Below are 23362 nucleotides of genomic sequence, written 5' to 3'. Positions count from 1 at the left end.
ACATCCAGTATAAACTCAATTGCTCGGTAAAGAAACAAATGGTAACAAAAATCGCCTACAGTTAAAATTGCCATAGAAGATGACAGTGAAAGTGATTTCTCTCCACGCAGAAGCAGGCAGACCATCAAACGATGCTTATACAGGGTGTCCTACAAGTCCTGATTCGGCCTTCATCGTAGGGGATACGGTTCCAATTTAAAAAATGCTCAAAATGTGTTCAGAAATCAATCATTCTGTACCATAACACCAAACATGGCCCCCGCTCTGTCCCTTGCGGGATATAAGCGGATTACCTTGCGGCTGGGCCATGCTGGAAGAACTCTCCTGACATTCGGGCCCGGCGAACATCCCCCGACTCGCAAGCCACCGGGTCCGTCCCGTCGGGACCCCCACTCCATCCCAAGAAGCCACACTCCGGGAAGCTCCCGGAAACCTCCGATGGTCAAGAAGGAGCACGGGTGTACCGCCCGCCAGATCTGCGACCCAGCAAAAACATTCCGAGGCCCTCGGCTCCCCTAGTCCACGAGAGAACACCCCCGTCCGCCACTCATCGCTCAAAGGAGCAACAGAACGGAACCAAACGTCCGTCCCCCTCCGGCAGCCCGCGCCCGTCCATGCCAACACCGCACTCCGTCCCCACCAATCCATCCGCAGATGGACCCGTGGGATCTCGGTTGCCAATCACTCGCTTCAGCTCCTTTGCCACCTGAAAGAAAACATGCATACATGGCACATGGAAGCACTGAACAGAAATGACAGCAAGTGCTTAACATCAAGTGGAAAATCATCCTGTACCAGTTTTGACAGTGAAAATACGGTCCATCACAAAATAAAGAAAATCTAAATTTTTATACGGTCCCCATGTCCTCTATAATTCCCCCCCCCCACAATTATATAGTTATCACCCTTTCTCTTCCGAGCACAACAACAAAAAAATCCTATGTTTTTAATTTGAATATTCGCAGAGATATTTAGGAGGAAAGTTGGGAAAGAACAGCGTACGTGAGGGAAAGAAGCGCTGTCCGTTATTTTATGCTGTTCTTTCCCAACTTTCCTTGAACTCAAATATTTATCTCTGCGAATATTCAAGAAAAGCAGTTTTTTTTCCACTGGATTAAATCAAAGTAAGGGTTGAATTTCCAAATGATATATGCAAGGCTTACAAAATTGTATGCAAGTTGCGTACATTCCGTTATCGCAAGACTGCTCAGGGCCAGAATTAATTAGAGAAATGCGAACGGCAGTTGCCCTGGCAGCGAAATTCAGAGGGGGGGGGGGGAGTGGAAAATTTTAGGTAGGAACCAAAAACACCGTCACAAAATCATCGAATTTCACAGTGGTATATGTGTGGCAAAATTAATCACTTTCTAGTGACGAAATTAATTCAATTAATAATGGAGCGGCTTATACGCCGAAGTTGCGCTACTGATGCGGCCCGTGACGCTATAGCTGACCATTATGTTGGCCGCCCCCGATATAGGCGATAATGTACAAACTGAACCTGACACGAGACACACAACGACACCCCCGATCGAAAATTAATGTAAATGCCGTTATTTTAGAAGAAAAACAGTTTAGGTAGGAATTTTATACAGATGCTGCCAAAACCTAAAAATACAGTATTTAGTAATTAGACTAATTATTTATTTTCAAAAATTATTTACTCTCTCTCTTTATCTCTTCCATTAATTTATTTTAATTTTATTTCAATCGCACATGAGATCGTCGCATAATCATCTATATAACCCTCTTCGATTCTTTCAGGGCTGCATAACCAAGTTGGAAGAGTTCGTGAAAAGGATCAGTATATTGCTAGTTGCCATAGGTTGCGGAGTCGCATCATTGGAAGTGAGTAAATTGCTCGTTCATGTATTAGTGAGTATTAGCACGTGTGGAAAATATACAGGTTTATGAATGTCTTTTACGAATACGATTTCCTTTCCTTCCAAACTGTGTGCGTCGCCCATCATTTACCAAAAAAAGGGACGCTTCCAACGGAGTCGCGGGTGTAGGGACAGTGGCGTATTTGGCGAGTTCAGTTGAGCGGCAAATTTGACGAGTGAGCGGCCGAGGAAACTAGGTGGCAAAAATGTTTTTTGTGTAGCCCACCATAAATCAGCGTCTGCCCAGAGAGTGAGGGGACTAGGTCAGCGAGCGACCTAACGGATGGCCTAGAGAGTTTGCAAGCACGTGTGAATGACCAAAAGAGTCAACCAGAAAGCTAAGGGCCAGATCAGTGAGCAACCAAAAGAATGACCTACACAGTGCGAGAACGGGACTTGACAAAAGAGGGACTTGGAGTGTGTGCAAGCATGTGAAGAACCAAAAGAATGACCTGGGGAATGGGTGAGCCTGGTAGTTGCCGAAAGAGTGACCTAGAGAGCAAGGGATCAGGTCAGTGAACAACCAAAGATTGACTTCGAGTGTGTGCAAGCATGGAGTGACCAAAACATTGATCTAGACAGGGCCGTCTTAAGAGCATCATGGACCCCCGGGCCAATTGATTTTTCTGAGGCCCTTTTACCTGGAAAATTCTCAAAAATTTCAACGTGAGCTCATTTTTGTGAAGCCCCCTTTTCTCGAGACCCCCATGAGTTAAGACGGCACTGGATCTAGAAAGCGTGAGTGACCAAACCAGTCGCACCGCCCCTTAAGCCAGGGTTTCCCAGTGCCGTCTTAACGCACGTGTCCACGCGGGCACCTCAAGAGAGGGGGGGGGAACCTCTCGATGAGTATAAAAAACAAGCATGCCGTTCGGAATCGGCAATAAATTGTAGGTCCCGGTCTAATTAGCCCTCGTGTGCAGAAAATGACCGTGGTGCGACAAAAGTGATCAAATGTGAAGTGGGGAGGGGGGTGCCTCACAAAAATGAGATTCGGTTGAAGTTTTCTAGAACTCACCAGGTAGGGCCACAGAAAAACCACTTGGCCTTGGGGGCTCCATGATGTTCCTAAGACGGCCCTGGGTTTTCCTAAAAGCAGGTTTCTACAGTGCGTGCAACGTGAAAACTGATTGGTCAACAAAATCTGATACTTGGTTATTTTTGTCGCACCACGGTCATTTTCTGCACACGAGGGCTAATTAGACCGGGACCTACAATTTATTGCCGATTCCGAACGACAGCCCCCTCCCCCAATCTCTTTTTTTAAATGAAATACATTTTCTCTCTTTGTATTTTAGATTCTCGGGATGGTTTTCTCGATTTGTCTGTGTAAAGAAGTCTGATTCCTCGATGACTGAAATGAACTGTATCAAAGGAGGTTTATACAAGTGCGCTGCTGTTCAAAAACTTCCCTGTGTAAAGAGTCTCACATTCCGTGTCAAGTGCCTTCACATGTGTGTGTGTGTATGTGTCATGTTGAAATGTAAATTTTTTTTTTTTAAAATCAATAAAAACTCGTCGATAGTCTCTCAGTCATGGCTGCTGTGAATGCTTCTTATAAGTGTGAAATAGCATATCGTGCTATAATTTTGAGTAATTAATTCATAAGTGCTCAAACCATGGCACTCGGAGTCATCTGATGTGGTCTGTGGCCTCATCAAACTTAAATTTGTAACAAATGTGGATCGATCTGGAAATGGAATGCTTGTGTGACCCACTTTGCAGTTCCACATCAGCTGAGTGGATTGTGGCATATCCCTAGACGTTTAAGTGGTTCGTGGCACAATTACAAATCACTCAAGTTTGCCCACGACACATTTCTAGAACACTCAAGTGACCAGCGGCACAGTTACGTAGTATTTAAGTAACACATCAGATCACTTGTGACCCACAGTGCAGTTTTAGATCACGAGTGACCCGCGGCACAGTTCCAGAGCACTTAAATGATCTGTAAATGTAACACAGGCTGTTTAAGTCACCTCTAGCACATCAGATCACTCAAGTGATCATCACTCAGATGACCACAGTGCATTTTTGATCAGGGGTCATTCAAATATTACGTCAGCATCGGGGGGGGGGGGTTCGGATTTGTTGACTTTTGATAAGGGGGGAAGGGGGGTTTGAAGGTTGCTTACGTTATCAACCACCCCTTTTTGAAGATATGAAATATTCTAGGCTGCTGACGAAATTTTGCTAACGGGGGGGGGGGGGGGGTCAAAAATGGCTGGAAATCTGCTTACGTAATACTTGAATGGTCGCTCACTTGAGTGACCCGCAGCATAATTACAGATGATCGTGGGAGATACCCGTGGTACATTTACGTCATCTGTGACACAACTGCAGTGTGGTGACTGCAACTTGAATGCCCTGCGGCATACTTCCAGAGCACTTAAGTGCCCCACAAAACAGTTCAAGATCACTTAGGTGCCTCCACACTGTCCGAAAGGTTGAGCAGCCTTAGAAAAATTCATTGAAACTAATCAGTTTCACACAGTTTCAGATTTGTTTTCTATGTTATCACCATTATGGTGAAACAATCATTACCAGGTCTATGTTTATGCTTAAGAGATAAACACCAACAGCGTACTGAAGAGAAAAATGGTGCTAAAACGTAAAATTTGACACGACATACACGTGATAGAAACCTGAATAAATACAAAAAATTGAAACGGCCAAGAAATTTACCTTTATTTACAATATACATAGGCTTTTGTTTTTTTTTTCTCCCGTTCAGTCTCACAAATTGAAAAACTCGCAAGCGAAATGCAATAAAATTTTAAGGCACATGTTACAATAATTTAGATGCGACATAGAGAAAGTACTTTCCTTTATAACATAGATGTCCACACATGTAACGATAATATACTTGTTTTCATGAAGAAAATACTGTACATACAGGGTGCATAGCAAACGGGGGTTTTGGCATTTTCACTGGCGAACCGTTGATTCTAGAGGTGTATACTTCCAATTAGAAAAAGTTTCTAAATAACACGTAGTATTCAGGTATGTCATTCATGTGTTGCAAAGGGTTGTATAGTTTGTAAAAGTTAATTTTTATTCTAATAACTATATAACCCCTCGAAACACGATGACATATCTGAGTAGAGATTTATTTTTTAAATTTGGAAAAATTTTCTAATTGGAAGTACACTTCTAGGATCAATGGTTCGCCAGTAAAATGTCATGCCCCCTGTTTCCTATGCACCCTCTATATATATTACATAATATTTTATGAACACGCAGACATAAATTTGGGGAGAAACAATGCACAAGCGAACAACTTCCACAATTGAATCACACCAGCGAAATATATATAGGTTTATACTGTATTAATGTAATCAACATCGATCAGGATTTGAAAGTTAAATCTCTCAATCAACACATCTCTGAAACAGTTACGAGCGATAAATTCCCGTAAAATAAATTTTTCAAAATACAGATAAGATTGTATATACTACTCTCTCATGCAGCCCACACATCGGGCCGCAAAATACAAAAGCCTGGAAATAGCAGTCCTTCATTTTTTAAATCAGTCATGAGTGTTTCAATATACAGGGTGGGCAAAAATTCCTGGACGCATTTCAAAAATGAAGAAATGAACCAATTGAAATAGAAAGGCGTGGCTTGCACTAAACTACTTATCATACATGGCTTAGTTATTTCGTTTTTTGATAAATTAAAAAGAACAGTACAAAATTTCACTCACAGATGGCACTGTAACATGAAAAACTACACATAATGGCCACCATGGTCTGCAGATTTAACTCCTGGTGTATATATGTCGAAGACAAATTTCATGTCACTCGTGTAGCCAACATCGAGGAACTGAGCGAGACTCTTCTGCAATCGATGTTAGCAGTGGGTTTGAATGCAGAATCATTTGGATGTAGCCAGAGCTATGAAGGGAGCTCATATTGAAAAATTTGGTACTTTCATGTAACAAATTATAATTATGCACTGTTTGTGTCACATTTTGTGTGTTAATTTGAGTTTCTGATGATAAAGCACCATCTGTCAGTGAAATTTTGAACTATTTTTTTAAATTCATCAAAAAAATTTTTTTTGGCCACGATAGGTATTTCAATGAAAACTGCGCCTTTCTGCATCTATTGGTTGAATTTTTAAATATTTGCCAGGACTTCTCGCAACACCCTGTATTTTATTTCGATATCATTGGCGATTATGAATCAAAACGGTAAAACTCAAAATAATAATAATAATAATGCAATTGAATACATGTGATATTGTGAACATGAATACACGAAAAAAGAAATCCAAAATCAAAGAAAACATGCACAAAGTATTGGTGGAATCGACGAAATAAAAATTAAAAAAATACAATAAATGTCTCGAAGTAAAGGTATAACAAGAATTAATCTCTGTTAGAGCCTTAAAAAAAAAAACAAAAGCAGTATCCATCAGACTCGAATCGATCTTTCCTATCAGTCTGCATACATGTAAGAAATAATAATAATTACGATGACTTTGTTTCCAGAGTATGACGATGGAATTTCTCAGTACCTGTCACCCGATATGGCACAGCAAAGAACCAGCGAGAAGACGAAACCAAATATCTGCGAAGAAATGAGAGAGAGAGATTATAGCGTCTACGAATCAATGCAACTTGCATATTAGTTATTATGCATTTCCATAGTTTTCTTGCACACAGGGATTAATTATTTTGGGACCAACATCATAACGCAGAGGTCAGGTAAAGGCTGATAAGATTATTTCCCGAAAGATGTCAATTTCTTAACAAATTGGGTTTCTTTTAAACAAAAGCAAAAAAACACACCAATTAGAACATGGGCGATGCCAGTTTCCAAAATTTTTCTTTAAAAAAAAAAAAGATAGAGTAGTGGTAGATATAGATCACAATATCGTCACCGTTCAAGTAGAAGTAACCAAGTCCAGTTTTGAGATTTTGTCAATTTAAACTTTTGAGTTATGAAAAATAGTAAAGATTATTTTTAAGATATCCAACTCCTACAGTAGGTTTATCGATCTTTCGATAACTGGTTCATGGTTCATAATTGTTTATATCATGAAATAATTAAGTGGAAATTCTAATCAACTGCAGTAGCATGTCAACTTCGAGGCGTAAATGCAAGCCGATCTCCCCTTCGAAAAGTCCCCCCCTCCCACAGAGAGTCTACAAAGGTGCCATTAATAAATCATTACACTTCACTCATGGTTAGAAAAATTGATGGCAGCACTACACATAACAAGAATTGCACAGAAACAAACTTCATATTAGGTTCACGACACATGCACACACATCCCGGCATATACATTAGAAATTCCTTAGAGGAATGTGTACGAGGTGAATATATGGTTAAGTAGTAGCAGCACGTCATAAATTTTTTGTGGACTTGGTGATTTTTACTTGAACACCAGAAATGAAGTAGTCCTTCGACATTTCCCCAGGTTTGTTCTGGAGTGATCGTGAATGCAGGAAATCCATGAACACCACAAACCACAGACATTTGCTTTTTTAGAAATCTCATTTATATCTGCTTTGTACAGTAGAAGGGGGGGGGGGGTCCAGTGGTTCTCTGCAATGTTTTCTGAAAGAATATTATAATGTCTGTTAGTCGTTTATTCTTCATTTCAGTTAATTTGTTAGAGTATGGTAACTTCCTCCACAGTCCCCTGTTCCATCCTTTGACAGGATGCAATGGCCAAAATTGGCTGAAGTCGATAGAGCCTTGGCTATGTTCGGTTTAAATAAAAAGTATGGTAACGAGGCTTCCTCTTTCAATTTTTCTATACATGACAAACATACTATAGATGGGTCTATGTCATGAAAGCAATCAATTGTTGATTTAAACTCACGAAACCTTGCATTATGTCGCTGATAATGAACTTAATTCACTTCTTAGTTTTGATCATCATGCAGTACCATTTCGGTTTCAGGAGCAGTCAGTTAAATTAAGCCACCACTGTGGTGGTCGAGTGGTCATAATGATGGACTCGCATCGCGAGGATCCGGGTTCGAACCCCACCGTCACCATAGTGGAGGTCGGCTGAAGTTGGTTTCCTGTGGTTCCCAACTTCAAGGCGCTCCCCATTAAAAAGTCTCGCCACAGAGAGCAACAGGCCTACAACGGTTAATTATTCAATCATTACAATTCACTTCTAGTTAGAAAAACTGGTGGAAGATGGCAGCACTACACATAACAAGCATTACACAGAAACAAAAGTTTACGTCAGGTTTCACTACACGTACACACACATTCCCGCATGTGCCAATTCGTTAGAGGTTCCGCAGAGGAATATGGACGAGGTACATGTGTGGTTTAGTAGTAGTAGTAGTTAAATTAAGCCCTCTCTTGTTGATTTCTAAATTGCTGTTAATCAATTCTCTAATTTCTTCTACCTCCACATTGAACCCTTCTCCATAAACCTGCTTCGCTCTCGTAACAATATTTTTCATAACCTTTTCGAATGACTTTGTAGAAATGGATGTGTCCTCGGGCACACATTGTGGCCAAAAGTTCTTCCAATACAAGATGTTCCCATCTTTATAGCTTCCAGCATTGGCATCAGTGAAAAAAAATTCATCAATGATTTTAAGATGTTTCCCATATTTGCATATTCTTCAAATGGCTGCATGATCAGAACTGAGTAATGTGTGTAGCGAGCCATAAATATTCACATAGCATCCAAAGCAGCTGAATGCATATGTAAGGACTTGAGCACCAGTAAAAACTTCAGAAGGGGTTTTTAAAACATTTATTTAATTTGTATTTTGTTCCGATGTGGGAATTAGTACCGCAACTGTCTCTACAGAAAATTGGGAAGGAGACTGCAAATACAAAAACGGCAAATATGAGAATCTGGAAATACACAGGGCAAACTGTATACTATAATATAAAACATTTTTATGAATCCCATTGTATTATGGTTAGGTTATAATGCTACTTCACCAAACACCAACTGGCCATATTGCAATTTACTGCCATTAATGAGATGGGCTGGAAATGAAGACGTTGTCTATTGGTGGTCGCATCAAGTTTGTTAGGAAAAATATCTCTCATCTATATCCTCCCTCTGATTCGAACTCAGGACTGTAACAGCAACCTTCACGGTGGTAGACAATTATCTTACCACCATGCCACTTGGGTGCCTAGGTTATAATGCTGGGGAGAACCATGCTGCTGCTGTGCCACCTACATCTAGTTTTTTTCCTTTCCCATCAGCAATCTGTTAACAAAAAATGATTCTAACCATGCAAACTATGACAAAAAAAAAAAGACAGTATTGTTAAGACATAGATCGTATATTCCAAAAATGTGTTCGCTTTGTTTGATAACTGGAATTTTCTTAACGGGGAAGAAGCCCATTTCAGTAATAAAAATGGATATAAAGAAAAACAAACCTGAATGACTGCGATTCCAATGCCGATGCCAAGGATCAGAGTGAGATGACTTTTGATTTTCTCTACAAGCACATCTATACAACCCTGAAATGCAAAAAAAAAAAGTTTCAGAGGGGGAAATAAAAACTGTACCAAAATTAAAATACAGTAAAAAAGTCAATAAATAAATACAGCGATAACTCTGCTAATGTTTATCAGCCACCTCGTTGGGCATTTTGTCTGTTGTGGCGTTGTATTTGTATAATGAAGATTTGTTTATGGAATCACATTCGTTAGCTGATATGCCATTTCCTATATGTTACTATGGAAAATCATTCAATTCCTGCCACGAACAGCCAAAAATTTGAAAATAAGTTTCATAAAACATCAAGTAATATATTCATATATAACAAAGGGTGGGCAAAAAATCTGTAGAAACTTTAAAAATTCATGAAAACCAGAAAAATAACCGAAATAAAAAACGGTTCGCAGGGTTAGCATCGCTAGGTCAAGGGAATTTTTAAGACAGGGAAAAAAATAACAAAAAACAGCCAATAGGTGGCACTGGTATGAGCGACTTCGGTGGAAATACGCAAATGTGAAGGTTATACGAACTTGTGCTTCTAATCCACCACCAGTTCACCATTGTAAACCATGTATGTGGACCTGCTCCACTCTGCCGTTGCTGGATTTGTTTGGAAATTTTATATGGAACACATACTGCTATAATAAACGATTTGAAGGCATTCTGTTTGTTATTTGCATATCCTTTCTTTGACTTGTGTACAATAGCGTCACCTATCGGCTGTTTTTCAAGGTTTTTTTTCCAGTCTTAAAAAAATTCCTGAGACTTAGAAATGCTAACCGTGCATACCGTTTTTCATTTCGGTTATTTTTCGGGTTTTATGAATTATTAAAGTTTCTACTGACTTTTTGCCCACTCTGTATTTAAAAAGTAGAAATAACCCGAAAACAGATAAATAACTTCGCAACTGGATGAAGGAAAATTGAAGGGAAAATGAAAAACCGAACATCTTTTTATTTCACACTATTGTTTGCTGTGCACCCAACTGCATAAACCCAGTGCCGCCCTTACCAGATGTGGGGGCCAGGTGCGTCTCAACAATTTCAGGACACCAAAAATGCTTAGGACTCACTCTGCCCCAATTTTATGTGTTTTATAGGGGGGGAGGGGTTGTCATCCCTTATTTCAGTATATACAGGAATGTTGAGAAAAATACATATATTCACAATATTTAAAAATGCAATTAAATGTAGATTAACATAAAAAATTGATTAAAATTACCTTCAGTGTTGAATTTTCAACTAATGAAAAAACATTTTTCGAAACTAATACAAGATTTCAGAATTGATGAATTCAATAATTCCACAATTGATGAAAACTCACAATTAGTGAATTCAATATTTCCGCATTTGATGAAAATTCTAAATTAGGGGCCATTCAAGTATTACATAAACAGATTTTTAGCCATTTTTGACCCCCCCCCCCCCGTCAGCAGCTTAGAATATTTCATATCTTCAAAAAGAGTGATTGATGACGTCAGCAACCTTCAAACCCCACCTCCCCCATTGTCATCAAAAGTCAGCAAATCCGAAACCCCCCCTCTATGCTGACGTAATACTTGAATGCCCCTTAAAGCTTGCATTAACAAATAAATTGAATTTCTCTTTCATGAATTCTGAAAATTTTCACCGATTCTGGAAGTATTTCTTTCATCAATTTTAAATTTTCATTGGTGCTGGAATTACAGTAAAACCCAGTTTTAGGGACACTGGCAGAGCAAAAAATTGGTCAATAAAACTGGGGTAACCGTTAATGAGGGGTTTTACTGTATTTCTTCCAATTAATGAATTCAAAAATTCTCTCATTATAGTTTCCGGAATTATTTTTCTCATTAGTTTAAAATTACCTTCAGTACTGAATTTTTCCATCAACTTTTGTGATTACATTTAACTGTGCGTTTTGGTATAAATATTTCTCAGCATTCGTGCATATTCTGAAGTTATGGGTGCCGATTCCTCCCCCCCCCCCCCAACGAAAATATATGAAATTAAGGCAGGGAGAGTGTCATAAACAAAATGTTTAAAGCCCCTGTCCCTCAATTTTTGGTGCCTTGAAATTGATGACATCTGGCCCAGTTAGTATTTTTGCACCAGACCCTGCATCTGGTAGGGGGAGGGGGCAGAGAGCGCTATTAACTATACCATTGTTTAACCACAAAAAACAGATTGAATAACACTAGATTTATCATGCCCCCCACTGTTCACGCAAGTCTTTATTAGTTTACAGTTTTTATAAACTAATAATCGAATAAGAGATTTGAGATTATGGGTCAGTTCATATCACCCCTGTAGCCAGAAATTTCATTCAGAGGGGGACTACTTGCCTTTGAAAAGGGGGAGAACAAAGTGATATAAAAATATATTTGGGGCCATCTTTTCCCCCTCTTTCTAAGCATTTTCTAACATTTCGGGGGGGGGGGGAATTCCCCCCCCCCATGGCACATTCAGCATGTGGGCCACGAGTTGAGCGTGGATGGTTCGTGGTTTTTGGTGAAACAATGCCACCAAGCCTAAAAAAAGGCTTTGCAATCTGCTTTCGTATCTTTTAATGCATGTTCACAAAAATTCATACGAGTCACTCAGGACAGCTGGTACCAAAAAACCCCACATAAACAGATATTACATGTTTACAGGTATGTGCTCATTCTATTTGTCAGTAAAAATATTCCTCCTAACCAGATCATGATTCCCGCTCTGTCTTAATGAAGAGACTTTAGCAGGTAGCCGAAAAAGACCTGGGCCATGCTGGAAGCTGTATGTGTTGTGAACCTAATGTGAAGTTCGCTTCTGTGAAATGCTTGTTATAGTGGTACCATCTATATTTCAAGCTATGAGTGAAGTTTAATGACTAAAAATTGTATCATTATAGAGCTGTTGCTCTCTGTGGCTTTACAGATCAGTTCGTATTTACAAGTGAAAATTTTGTTTTATGTGTATCTGGATTTTGTTTTATGTAATACTAGCCATAACAGTGGCTCCCAATCTGGGACCATATGGGGCCCCTTGCGGTCCTGGGATATTCAAAGGGGGCCACAGACAAAAATCAGATGAAAGGGGAGCCATGGGAAGGTGTGAAGGGGGCCACAGAGCTCTGTGAATAAATGAAGCTTTCAAATGAAATACGGTGAGCAAAAATGATTTTCAGAGAATTTCAGCCCATTCTGGCTCCTCCAAGTGGGCCCTGTGCTGGTGCACCTGCCTAGTTACGGCCCTGATTTTCAGAATAAAGCAAAGCAGTCCATAGAACCAGTGAAATCTTAATCCATGGAAGCATGACCTCCGAGGCCTCATATGCATGGGGGGGGGGGGGGGGGGCTACATAATTAAATCTGGTACTATGATTTTCAAATGTAAGTATGCAAATTTGTAGTCAGTCTGTTAATTTACTTCCAGCTAAATATGGGGACCCCCACCCAGAACATCACTTTACCTAAGAACCAAATGATGCTGAGAAGGGCATGCCTTGAACCCTCACAAGAAGAAAGGTCATTAACTGTAGTCCAGGGTAAATGTGGACCCAGGGTGATGTATCGGGAGGTTTGATTTATTGTATAGGTTTGCTGGATCATCTGGACACCTATTTTTGCCATATGATTTGGATCTTGGTAGGGATGATCACCTACCTTCTGGATCAGTGTGTGGCCTAGGATTTTGATGAAGCCCCTTTATTTTTCCATAAATCAACATTTATAAAATTTTTGTTCATAATAAATTTAGTTTTGATTGAATCCAATTCCATAAGTACAAAGGATTTCAATCTTGGATGAAAGTGGGGGGGGGGGGCTGGTTGAAATGGGAGGGGCTGCAAGAAAATACGGTCCAAAGAAGGCCACAGGCGGAAAAGGTTCAGAAACAGAGCTAATACCCGGCAGTGTGTGCCCAGGTTTTCCTCTATTACCAGAGAACATTGAATTCTCATGAAAAAAAATGACAAACTATTGTAAAGGAGTAAACGTGTATGAAATGCATTGTTTAGGAACCAAAGTAAACATTCCAAGTCATTGTTGAGGCCCAAGAACCATTATTGCCAGACTGTTTGTTTTTTGTTTTTTTTTGCCAATTTCTGGAATTTGCCCAGCTCTGATAAACTTTTAAAGTAGCCTATCATTCAATCCAGAGCCCAGGCCTGCCAACCTTGAAAATGCAAAAGTCCTGTAATTTTCTTACAAAAATCCTGCAAAAAATCAAGCAATTTTTCCCAAAAATCCTGCAAGCCTACCGTGATTTCTTTAGCATAATCCGTGGAGTACAAGTCAAAATAAAAAAGAATTAAATGTAAAATTAGCAAAATATGTGTATATTTTTTTATAGAATAACAGAATCGGCATGGGGATGCAACATTTAGTAAAAGCAACATTTTATCTTAAAATCACAATTTCCCCAAATCTCTCAAGATTTCACTAAAGGGTGAATGAAATTTACTAACACAGATTACAGGACATTTTTTTGTGATCATTTTTCAATGCTTTAAAGCAGCGAAATGCCAATATGCAAATTATTGCAGCTATGTACTTTCGTTCTCGAACATGCATATTTTTTTGGCAATTTCACAGTCTGGAAACATTTTTTAAAAAAGCCCACTGGCATGCTCTGCACAAGATAATGATAAGTTATGTTCCACAATGAATGATGTAAATAAACACTCTGCATGGATAACAGCATCAGAAGTGGAACTGCTTTGAGCAAAATTTAATTTTTTGTTACTTTCCGCGATCTTACAACTGTCCAAGTGCTTCTGCATACAAACACGTTTTATACGGCATCTGTTTTGCCTTGGTGTGCTATAGAAAAATCACATCTACAAATGGAGCATAAAGTAAACTGCTGGCCCTTCCTTGATTCGATTATGCAAGGACAATCTACTGTGAAAAATTTTCGAAAACACTGATGTTTTCAACCAGCCATTGTTGTTCTAAAGCCGGGTTTTCCTAGGATCAGGTTTTCTGTGCTGAGCGCAACGTGATTCACCCAGCAGGACAGGCCGTCCACTCACCAATAAAAAAAAAAAGAAACATAGTATGACTGTTTCCCTACAGAGCGCAATACGGTTCATGACAGCGCTTGAAGTCGGACGTGATTAGACGACTGCTTCTGGAGGAGTCAAATGTGTCGCGCATTTCGCCAATCTCTTCATTTTTGTTGTGTTTTCTTTCCCTTTCGTTCAAACCGGAGCATGCAGACGACAGAGTAGCTGATGCCAGGGCCATACTATACAGCCATCCTGAGCTGATGCGCGAAGCTAGGAAAACACAATCGCGTAGCTTGATTATGTAACACGCTTCTGCCAACGTGGAATGGTCCAATTCATGCGGTGCAAAAAAACCTACTCCTAAGAAACCCCGGCTTTACGCATCATAAAACAAAGATTCCAATCAAGTTATCCAGGGCTATCGGCTATACGCTGTTTATGTTATTAGGGTTGAATGACTTTGACCACGCTTCAAAATTTTGTCTCATCATCCAGAAAAATATCACCATGAAGGTAGCAAAGCTGTATTAAGAATAATACAGCTTTACCCTGAAGGTATCCTGGAGCACAGCCAACCCTAGAGTCAGGATTGTATGACGTTTTGTAAGCGTGCCCCTATTCTGGTATTGCAATTAAAGTTTGAATAACGAAGATTCCTGCGGGGAAAAAAACAGTGTTCGAAGATCTGTTTACTGAAAAATAATTTGATTTTTATTTTTAAATTTTTTCCCCTCTTCATCAATTCCGGCAATATGTAATTAAATCCGGAAACCCTGTAACCGTTCAAAAAATCCGACATTGCCAGACCAAATCTGGAGAGTTGGCAGGTCTGGGAGACCTATTTGGTATATATGAGTGCAAAATTTGGAGACGATAGGTCTAAAATTGTAAATTTGTATAGAGAACACACACACATACAAAATTAATTTTATGCATATAGATAATGTAATACCAGAAAGTGTAATAATAGATAGTGTAATAACAGAAATAATGTCAAAAGCTATAAAGGCTGCATCGATACACCATCTGTATTAAAATTTACTTAATTTCCATCAATATCAATAAATGATCCCACTCACCTTGTCGTAAATGCCATGGTTGATCAGACTCTGAGCATCAGTAGTTTTTTTGCACCCAACTTGATCATCAGGATTGTTACAGCAGGATACGGGCACGCGATAAATCACTTGAGATACAGCCACATCCAGAGTGGATGGCGAGAAACCTCGATTGTAAACAGAGTCCTTCCAGTTGCTAGGCGCATCTGCTCCACAACAGTGCAACTAAACAAAACAACAAAGACGTCAATGAAAGATAAATAAAACTGTACGTACAAGAATATTCTCTAACTAGGAGATCGCAATAATTTTAATACTTTAATAGGTTCAGTTATTTTGCGTCAAATTCAGCTTATGGTGACTACTACTCACCAAAGGCAGATTTACAGTTTCGCCTCCCTTATTCTATGCTATTTCCTTGACTGCTCATTCATCGAATTCGTCACCCTGTGCTATAACCCGCTTGGGGGCCCTCATCTTGTAAATACACCTCTGTCTGTTCTAAGGGTGGTATTCACAAACATGGTTCACACAGGCCCGCCATTTGGGGAAGTTTGCAAGGGGAAAGAGTCCCGGGAGAAAGTTGAAATGATGGCTCTGGGGGTCTATTACGCCGATTTTCAAACGTGTTTGCAGTGCATTGTGTGATAGATTTGCATCACCATCGCTAAAGGTTGATTTTTCTCAGTCTTACTAGTGATCATCGTTATCGTCATCACTATGCGAGGCAGTATATAACGTGACTGGAAAACACTTGCTAAGCTCCTGTTACGAAAATAAACATGGCCGTTCATGCGTACATTTTTCGATGAAGGCGAGAGCAACGGAAGCAAATTAGGAGAACTGGAAATTATTCATATTCATTATTAATTTAACAAATTGCTCATTATAATTAATAAGAATTCTCCGAATTACGTTACTTAATTTAGTAACATGATTCAGAGACATTATCATTTAAAATGTTATCTAATCACATCAAATGTATAAAAATTCATTCATTATAAATTATTATACTCAGTACAAAGATAAATCTCTCTACAATGATTTTTTTTTTTTTTCAAATTGTGCCTGGAAATGCCTTTATTCTAATGTTAAACTCATCTAAATATAAGAATATTATTTAACTGGTAAATATCTCTATCGCGATATGTTTTCACGACATTTTGAAATTTGCTACATTTTTTTTATATCTCGTTCAAAATTGACGTCAATATATTTTTAAACTCGTCTCCAGATTTTTTTCCCTCTTAATTCGTTTAATAACATCGGTATTTTGTAATATGTTATTTTATCACTGAGTGTTAAAATAATTGTATAGATACTTTCTGTGCAGTACACAGAAGTGTAATGCAGTAAACACACACACACACACACACACACACACGCGCGGTATATTCTGCGCACTAAGTACACTATAAAAAAAAAAAAAATCGAAGTAAATTTTATTAATAGACAAATACATTTTTTCTAATCCTTGAGTGCATTTTCTGATAAGAGATAAGTGTAAATTTGGTGGCACTTTATTTTTATTTTGCGTGAAACAGCAAACCAATTGTCTAATTAATGATATAAATAAAAGGTTACTTGTTCTTTTCTCTTAATATCAAGACGGTAGATAAATATCTAAAAACATGGGAATATATGACGATATTTTTACTAGTCATTTTCAAAATTCATATATCATTGAACTTCAATAGAAAATAATTTTTTAAACGCAATAATTTAGAAAATTTCCCCATGCCAGTTTCATGTGCGTGCATAGCCTACCTTTCTCAAATATTTGACGAAAATAAAAAGAATCCGGATGAATAAAAAAAAAATGTAGCTTACGAAAATTAAGGACAATCACCACACACACAAACGAGAACAAAATAAATGAAAATACAATAATAATAATGCACGTGTTGCAGCACTCGTTGATAGTGATGATGATTATCAACAGCAGAGAGAATTTTCTGATTGGTCCATCCCTTTCAGACCAAACACTACTCTCGACCAAGGGAGTTTTCCGTAACATAGATAACGACATACTGCTGGCTGCTGAGAAAAATCAAGTTTTTAACGATGGTCATTGAGATTTGCGTTAAGGGCGTGACGTCACTAACAACTTCGTTGTATAACAACGTGAGTGTAATAGACACCCCCGGGTTCACACTGCTCACAATTTTCGGATAGGAGATAGACGAGGATTGGTTAAAAACCTGAATTTAACCAGTCCGTGTTGATCTTTTATCCAAAAATTATGACTAGTTTGAACAATGTCAGTGAATGACCCTAAAAGTCACTCTTTTGGTGACTCCACTGCTCACTCTCAAGGTCACTATTTTTGTCACCCCATGCTCTCTAGGTCACTGTTTTGGTCACTCACTGACCTGATACCTTACTCTCTAGCTTGCTCTTTCGATCACTCACACATGCTTGCACTCGCTCTAGATCACTCTTTTTGGTCATTCACATGCTTTAGGTCACTCTTTTACTCACTGATGCACTTGCACACTCTTTTGTCAACACACTGATCTTGGGCCACCGATTCCTCAAATTTGTCGCCCTGCAAACTATATACCCCCTCCCTCCGTAAATACACCACTGCTACTTGTAAACATTCCTCCTCTAAGAATCTTCCAAGAAATTGATGTATGTCTGAATGTGCAGTGTAGGTGATGGGCACTTGATATGAAGTTTGTCTGAGGAATGTTTGTTATGTGTTCAAGAAGTAATGCCATTTGTCTTCTGAAACGACGCCACAGCAGATCATTGTTTTGCATGTTCGTATTCTCCATGAACTTTAACTGTTTAAATGTTGCAAGAACTGTGAAGAGACTATTTTGAATGGGAGCTAAGCTCATTCATACCACAAACCTAGAAAAAAGCATAACTACCATCAGATCGAACCCAGGTTCTCACGATACAATGAATCATGTAATACCACGATGCCCACATGAATGCACAACAATCAAGATTTAAAAGCACAAGAACTGCTTCGACAGAAAGGATGAAGATCAACAATGCTTGACTTCCCGTTTTCAAGATTATGAAATTGACACCCACACAAGCCTTTGGAAAGAACTTCAGCCGAGAAAGGGGAGAATATTCCTTAACTGACAAATAAAGACAAAGCTGTGCAAGTCAAGTAGGAAGAAAGAAGACTCGAACAGTAGTCTTTTCCCATTATTATGTAATTTATTGAAAATGTTTGCCACCCGTGCAAACAAAATGTTGAAAGGTAAAAACTATGTCACGTCAGCCTAAAAACTTGAAAACTATGAATTCTGCACTCTACTGTACTCAGTGGTCAAAAAATGAGGTGGCCAAAAAAAGGGTGAGAAAACACCCCCCCCCCTCAAACTTTGACTCGTTTGGGCAGCATGTGTGCTGATGTACTAAACCTAATTTGCTGATAAAAAGCTTTCTCTTGGTCAGAAGCACCAGTTAACATTGGAATTTGCCTGTTCATGGAAAACCAAGAGATTTGAGTGACTGAACGCAGCACGATTGAGGGCGCCAGAAGGGGCAGTTCCAGTATCTCTGAAGCCGCTAACCTTCTTGGTTTTTCTTGTGCATCAGACAGTATCTAGATTCTTCAAAGAATGGCGACACAGCCAAAACACCGAGTAGAAAGCGGAATAGTGGGTGGAAATTGTTTGTGAACAAAAGAGGTGCCAGGCGACTGACATGCATTGTATGAAGCAACAGAAGAGCTGCAACACAACAAATCGCAGTGCAATACAACTCACGATCATTGCAAAGCATAACCATACGCTCTATAAGACAGATCTTAAAACGAATTGGTTTTAATAGCTGGCGATCAACAGCTGTCCCTTTGATTTAGCTGCAAAACCAAAAAAATGGCTTTTTTGGGCTAGAGAATGCCAAAATTGGACACTTGATGAATGGAAGAAGGCTGTCTGGTCTGATGAGTCAAGATTTTTTTTCTCTATGACGTTGATGGCAGGATCCGTGTGTAGCGCAAGCAGCACGAAGCCATGAATCCGGCATACAACAAGAAGCAGGTGGTAGCATTTTCCTGGTATACTCTTGGTCCCTTATTTCTACTGGAAAACATCCGTCAATGACCTACGTCCTACCTCCACATCATTGGTGACCACATGCACATGTTTAAGGCCATAATGTTTCCTGATGATGATGATGGTGGCTATTTCCAGCAGGACAATGCACCCTCCTACAGGGCTGGAATTATCTCCTTAGTTTGAGGAACATGATTAAGAGTTTCAATTGCTTCAATGCCCCTCAGTCATCCAATCTCAACCCAATCAAGCATTTGTGGGATGAGATTGATATGTCTGTTAAAAGCTCCAGAACACCACTTTCAAATCCGAGGGAATTAAGAGCTTCCATTTCATTAGCATGGGCTAATATTCCTCCTCAACGGTTTCAGTAACTAGTAGCGTCCGTACCTAGAAGAATATCTGTTGTCATCAAAGCCAGAGGAAGTCCCACACGATATTAGAGGTGAGTAGCAGGGTGTTCCTAATTTTTTGGTCATTGGGTGTATGTTGGCCCTTGAAAAAGTTGGCTTTCCTTGATATATATAACAATCATTATGCAATATTAAATTCTGTCAATATGGCAGCTGTTTACCTTTGACTGCATGGCATCAACTGCGACAGTCACTGCATCTTGCACTGAATATTCCATCTGCATCATCTGCTTTATTCGATTGGTGATTTCGCCCTGGACCTTAAACAGAAATAAAACAAATGATTAAATTATTAAAAAAAAACTTCTGCACCACATACAACAAATATACCTGCAAGATCTGGGTTTGAAAAATAGATGCAGCACTATAACAATCATTACACAGAAACGAACTTAGTTATGTTAGTTATGTTAGAAACGAATGTTAGGTTCACAACACATACACACACATTCCAACATGTACTAATTTGTTACAATTTCTGCAGAAACCAATTGGCTCGTGCAGACACGTTGCAGCAGAAAATTTCCCTTTAAAAGTCGGCTGCGTGCTTCATCATCACACTCCACTTACATTTCCCAATCATTTTGACTCGGGCCGTTAATTCCCCATATGGTTAACTAACAGCTTTGCTGTTTTAATAGCTAAAATCATTTTACAAGTTAATTGATTGTCCCTGCTGTTCCCCGCTGGTTCAGATGCAAATGTTTTTAACAAAATATTCTAAAACGTCTCTTATATGTTTTGTGAATCGAGACTGGTGAATGGCTTCCACTCCAACATAAACTTTGAGTGGTAAACTACAGAGAAGTTACTTTGATGAAGTGATGACTGCTTGCTAATTGTGAAATCCAGTTCCACTTCATTTACAGGTATCAATTTGGCTGGAATGTATCATAAACGTTCATCGATCACTTTGTAATTTACTACTGGATGCTGATTGCTGTTGATTGGACTTGATCATGAAGATATCTTTCAATTCACCGTCTCAACATGTTTGTTTCTACACAGTGTTCATAACAGAATTTTAAAGTGCCAAATGTTGATAGGCAACTGTTCATATACATGAATTCTGCTGTAAATGATTTACGGAAAAGTCCCAGCCACACAGTTTACAGATAGGAAAATTCACACACAATAGTTTGTCCCCAGTGAGTGAGTGACTGAGCAATGAATGTGCGAGTGAGTGACCAAATGACCTAGTGATTGAGCAAGTAAGTGAGCTGGTTAGTGACAGTATGAGTGACCAGGTGATTAAGTGACTATATGAGAGACTCCCTTGTTCATTTGTCTATAGTGACCGAGCAGGTGAGCAATGTGTTCAACATATCTTACAAGAAAAGGTGAAGCGGCCATAATATTCTGTTAGTATGAGGGACCAAGTGAGTGAACATATGAGCTAGCGAATAACCTATTGAGTGACCTTATGAGTGAGCACGCGAGTGAACTGGTGAGTGAAAGAGTGAGCATAATTGAGTGATAATATGAGTGACTCACTCGTTCATTTGCTCACTCACTGTAGACAATGTGATCGACATACCTCTGTAAGAAAAGGTGAAGCAGCATAATATTCAGTCAATATTAGTGACAAAGTGAGTGAGTGACTATATGAGTAACTCACTCATTCGTTCAATTGCTTATTTAATAGACCATTTGCTCACTCACTGTAAACAACGTTCTCCACATACCTCTACAAGAAAAAGTGAAACGGCATAACATTAGGTGGTCTTGGAGGTCAAGGAATCAGTTCATCCCATATAACTTATGTCTGTATTCTCTTGAGAAATAACTATTTTTAATTCTGAGGTCATAATTTTCCACAATGCAATGCTGTCATTACGGCAGTGATGTCAAAATATTTTAAGTTTTGCATTACGATTCTGTAAATATTTTTTCCGTCACTTTTTTTTTCATTCAAAAGTTATGAGGCAATGAAACCCTGACAATAAATTATGTACATTTGCATTACAATCCAAAGTAAAGCAAAAAAAACTTGCCTCATCTTTATGGGACCACCCATAAACAGTTCCAGCAACTTCGGCAGCAAAGATGAGCAGGACGAAAGTAGCGAACTGAAGAGGAGAGAAAAAAACATTTTAAGTTCACATTGCAAGATCATAATATCTATAAAGCATTAAAATGAATGTTGTGATGAATAGCAAATTTTTAAACTAAATATAGAGTGAGGCGCCCATACTTGGGACAGTAGCTTAACTTTTTGGACGATTTGGGACATTTTGTTTTAATATGTTAGTAGCCCTATATAGTTGTTGCAGATTACTTTTAAAGCAGGTCATCTGTGACAAACTAACTTGTTGCACCCACAATCTAAACGATCATTGCTATTCAATGCAACACAACAAGAGTCAAGATCATAAATTAACTTAAATTGCTTTTAATTAAGAGAATTGTTAAATTCTCTTAATTAAAAGCAAGATTTAAAATTTTGAAATTAACAAAATATAATTTATCACCACATATGTCCTCGGATATGGTCAGTCAATTATCAAATCCAATCTATAGAGAGTACAGTCTGTGCCATATTTCGGACGTCCTCTCAGAGTCATAAAAAAAATCAATTGTTCCTTTCATACGATTATCCCCACGTTGAGAAGTGGCACTCACGGACGCAGGAACGGAATCGACGGGAGCTTGGAGGCACAGCCTTCCCAGGTGAAGCTGAGATTTGACTGCATCTGAGTATAGATGCGATCAGGAAATGTGAGCCGTGAAGATCTCATCGTTGCGTTATATATAGCGGCAGCTATGGAGGAGACGGCCAATCAGTGCTGATCAAGTCAGATTTACACACATCTTGCGAACGCCTTCTCTTCACCCTAGAAGGATGACACAGTAGCAGCAACACAATGGCAATTCAGGCAAAGCAATCAGGTGGGCTTTTCCAGAAGATGGCATGGCATCACGATAGATGACATCAGACAGATACTGGATAATTGCGATATTATGGTGAGAAAAATCATTATCAAAATTATATTAATCAATTAGCACTTCTATTCAATGGGGTGGTCCCTTTCCAGCTGTGGCGAGTCCGTACAGTTACACATCACATTTGCTGGTTGATGCGTTAACATTTCATGACAGATCCAGTAGTAAGATAAATGCACCAGTAGTGGGTCACTTAAGAACATTCAATTCGTTACACAAGAAAAACACTTCAAAACCATACAACATGTCACTAAGTTGAAGATAGTAGCCAACCACTGCAACTCTTCTGACGACAATCACATGGTCACACGATGGCGTGCAAGAAATGAATAGATTTATCCGAGGATGATGTCACTTTCCACCATCTATACAAGGGCTTACCAACTGAAACGGTGACCCAGTCAAATATTCCGAAGAATTTCTAACTGATAGGTCACCACCGGGGTTATATAGAATTTAATGGCTGGCTGATGCGAAGATATACTTAGGAAAGAAAATTCAACCAATTCTTTCCTGAATTCATCTTTGTATCAGGCAGCAGTTAAAAACTTTCGTATGGGTAGCAGAAGCATAAATTTACTATGAAAATGTTAACGTTAAACTCCATGCTCTCTATTATGTATTTTG

General features: G+C 39.0%; 2 protein-coding genes across 3 annotated transcripts in view; one reads left to right on the top strand and one right to left on the bottom strand.

Annotated features, from left to right (window-relative positions):
- LOC149068897 (CD151 antigen-like) overlaps positions 1 to 3415 on the top strand; it is a 32333-nt gene extending 28918 nt beyond the window's left edge. The window contains exons 7-8 of the mRNA XM_089250780.1: positions 1765 to 1848; positions 3182 to 3415. Of these exons, the coding sequence (XP_089106906.1) occupies positions 1765 to 1848; positions 3182 to 3226 (129 nt within the window). The 3' untranslated portion in view covers positions 3227 to 3415. The remainder of the gene's footprint in view (positions 1 to 1764; positions 1849 to 3181) is intronic.
- A 1131-nt stretch (positions 3416 to 4546) lies between these two features.
- Positions 4547 to 23362, bottom strand: part of LOC149068896 (CD9 antigen-like) — a 67341-nt gene continuing 48525 nt past the window's right edge. For both annotated transcript variants that reach the window (XM_089250321.1, XM_089250320.1), the window contains exons 3-7: positions 21787 to 21861; positions 19954 to 20052; positions 15376 to 15579; positions 9265 to 9348; positions 4547 to 6457 (exon numbers count right to left, since the gene is read on the bottom strand). In XM_089250321.1, the coding sequence (XP_089106447.1) occupies positions 6398 to 6457; positions 9265 to 9348; positions 15376 to 15579; positions 19954 to 20052; positions 21787 to 21861 (522 nt within the window). In that variant the 3' untranslated portion in view covers positions 4547 to 6397. The remainder of the gene's footprint in view (positions 6458 to 9264; positions 9349 to 15375; positions 15580 to 19953; positions 20053 to 21786; positions 21862 to 23362) is intronic.

This window comes from Pholcus phalangioides, unplaced genomic scaffold (assembly GCF_987345545.1).
Source record: "Pholcus phalangioides strain wild (caught in Gottingen) unplaced genomic scaffold, Ppha-v1.0 ptg000024l_1, whole genome shotgun sequence".
NCBI classification, from domain to species: domain Eukaryota; kingdom Metazoa; phylum Arthropoda; class Arachnida; order Araneae; family Pholcidae; genus Pholcus; species Pholcus phalangioides.
The sequence above is the reverse complement of the archived record's forward strand: the minus strand, read 5'-3'. Positions and strand labels throughout refer to the sequence as shown.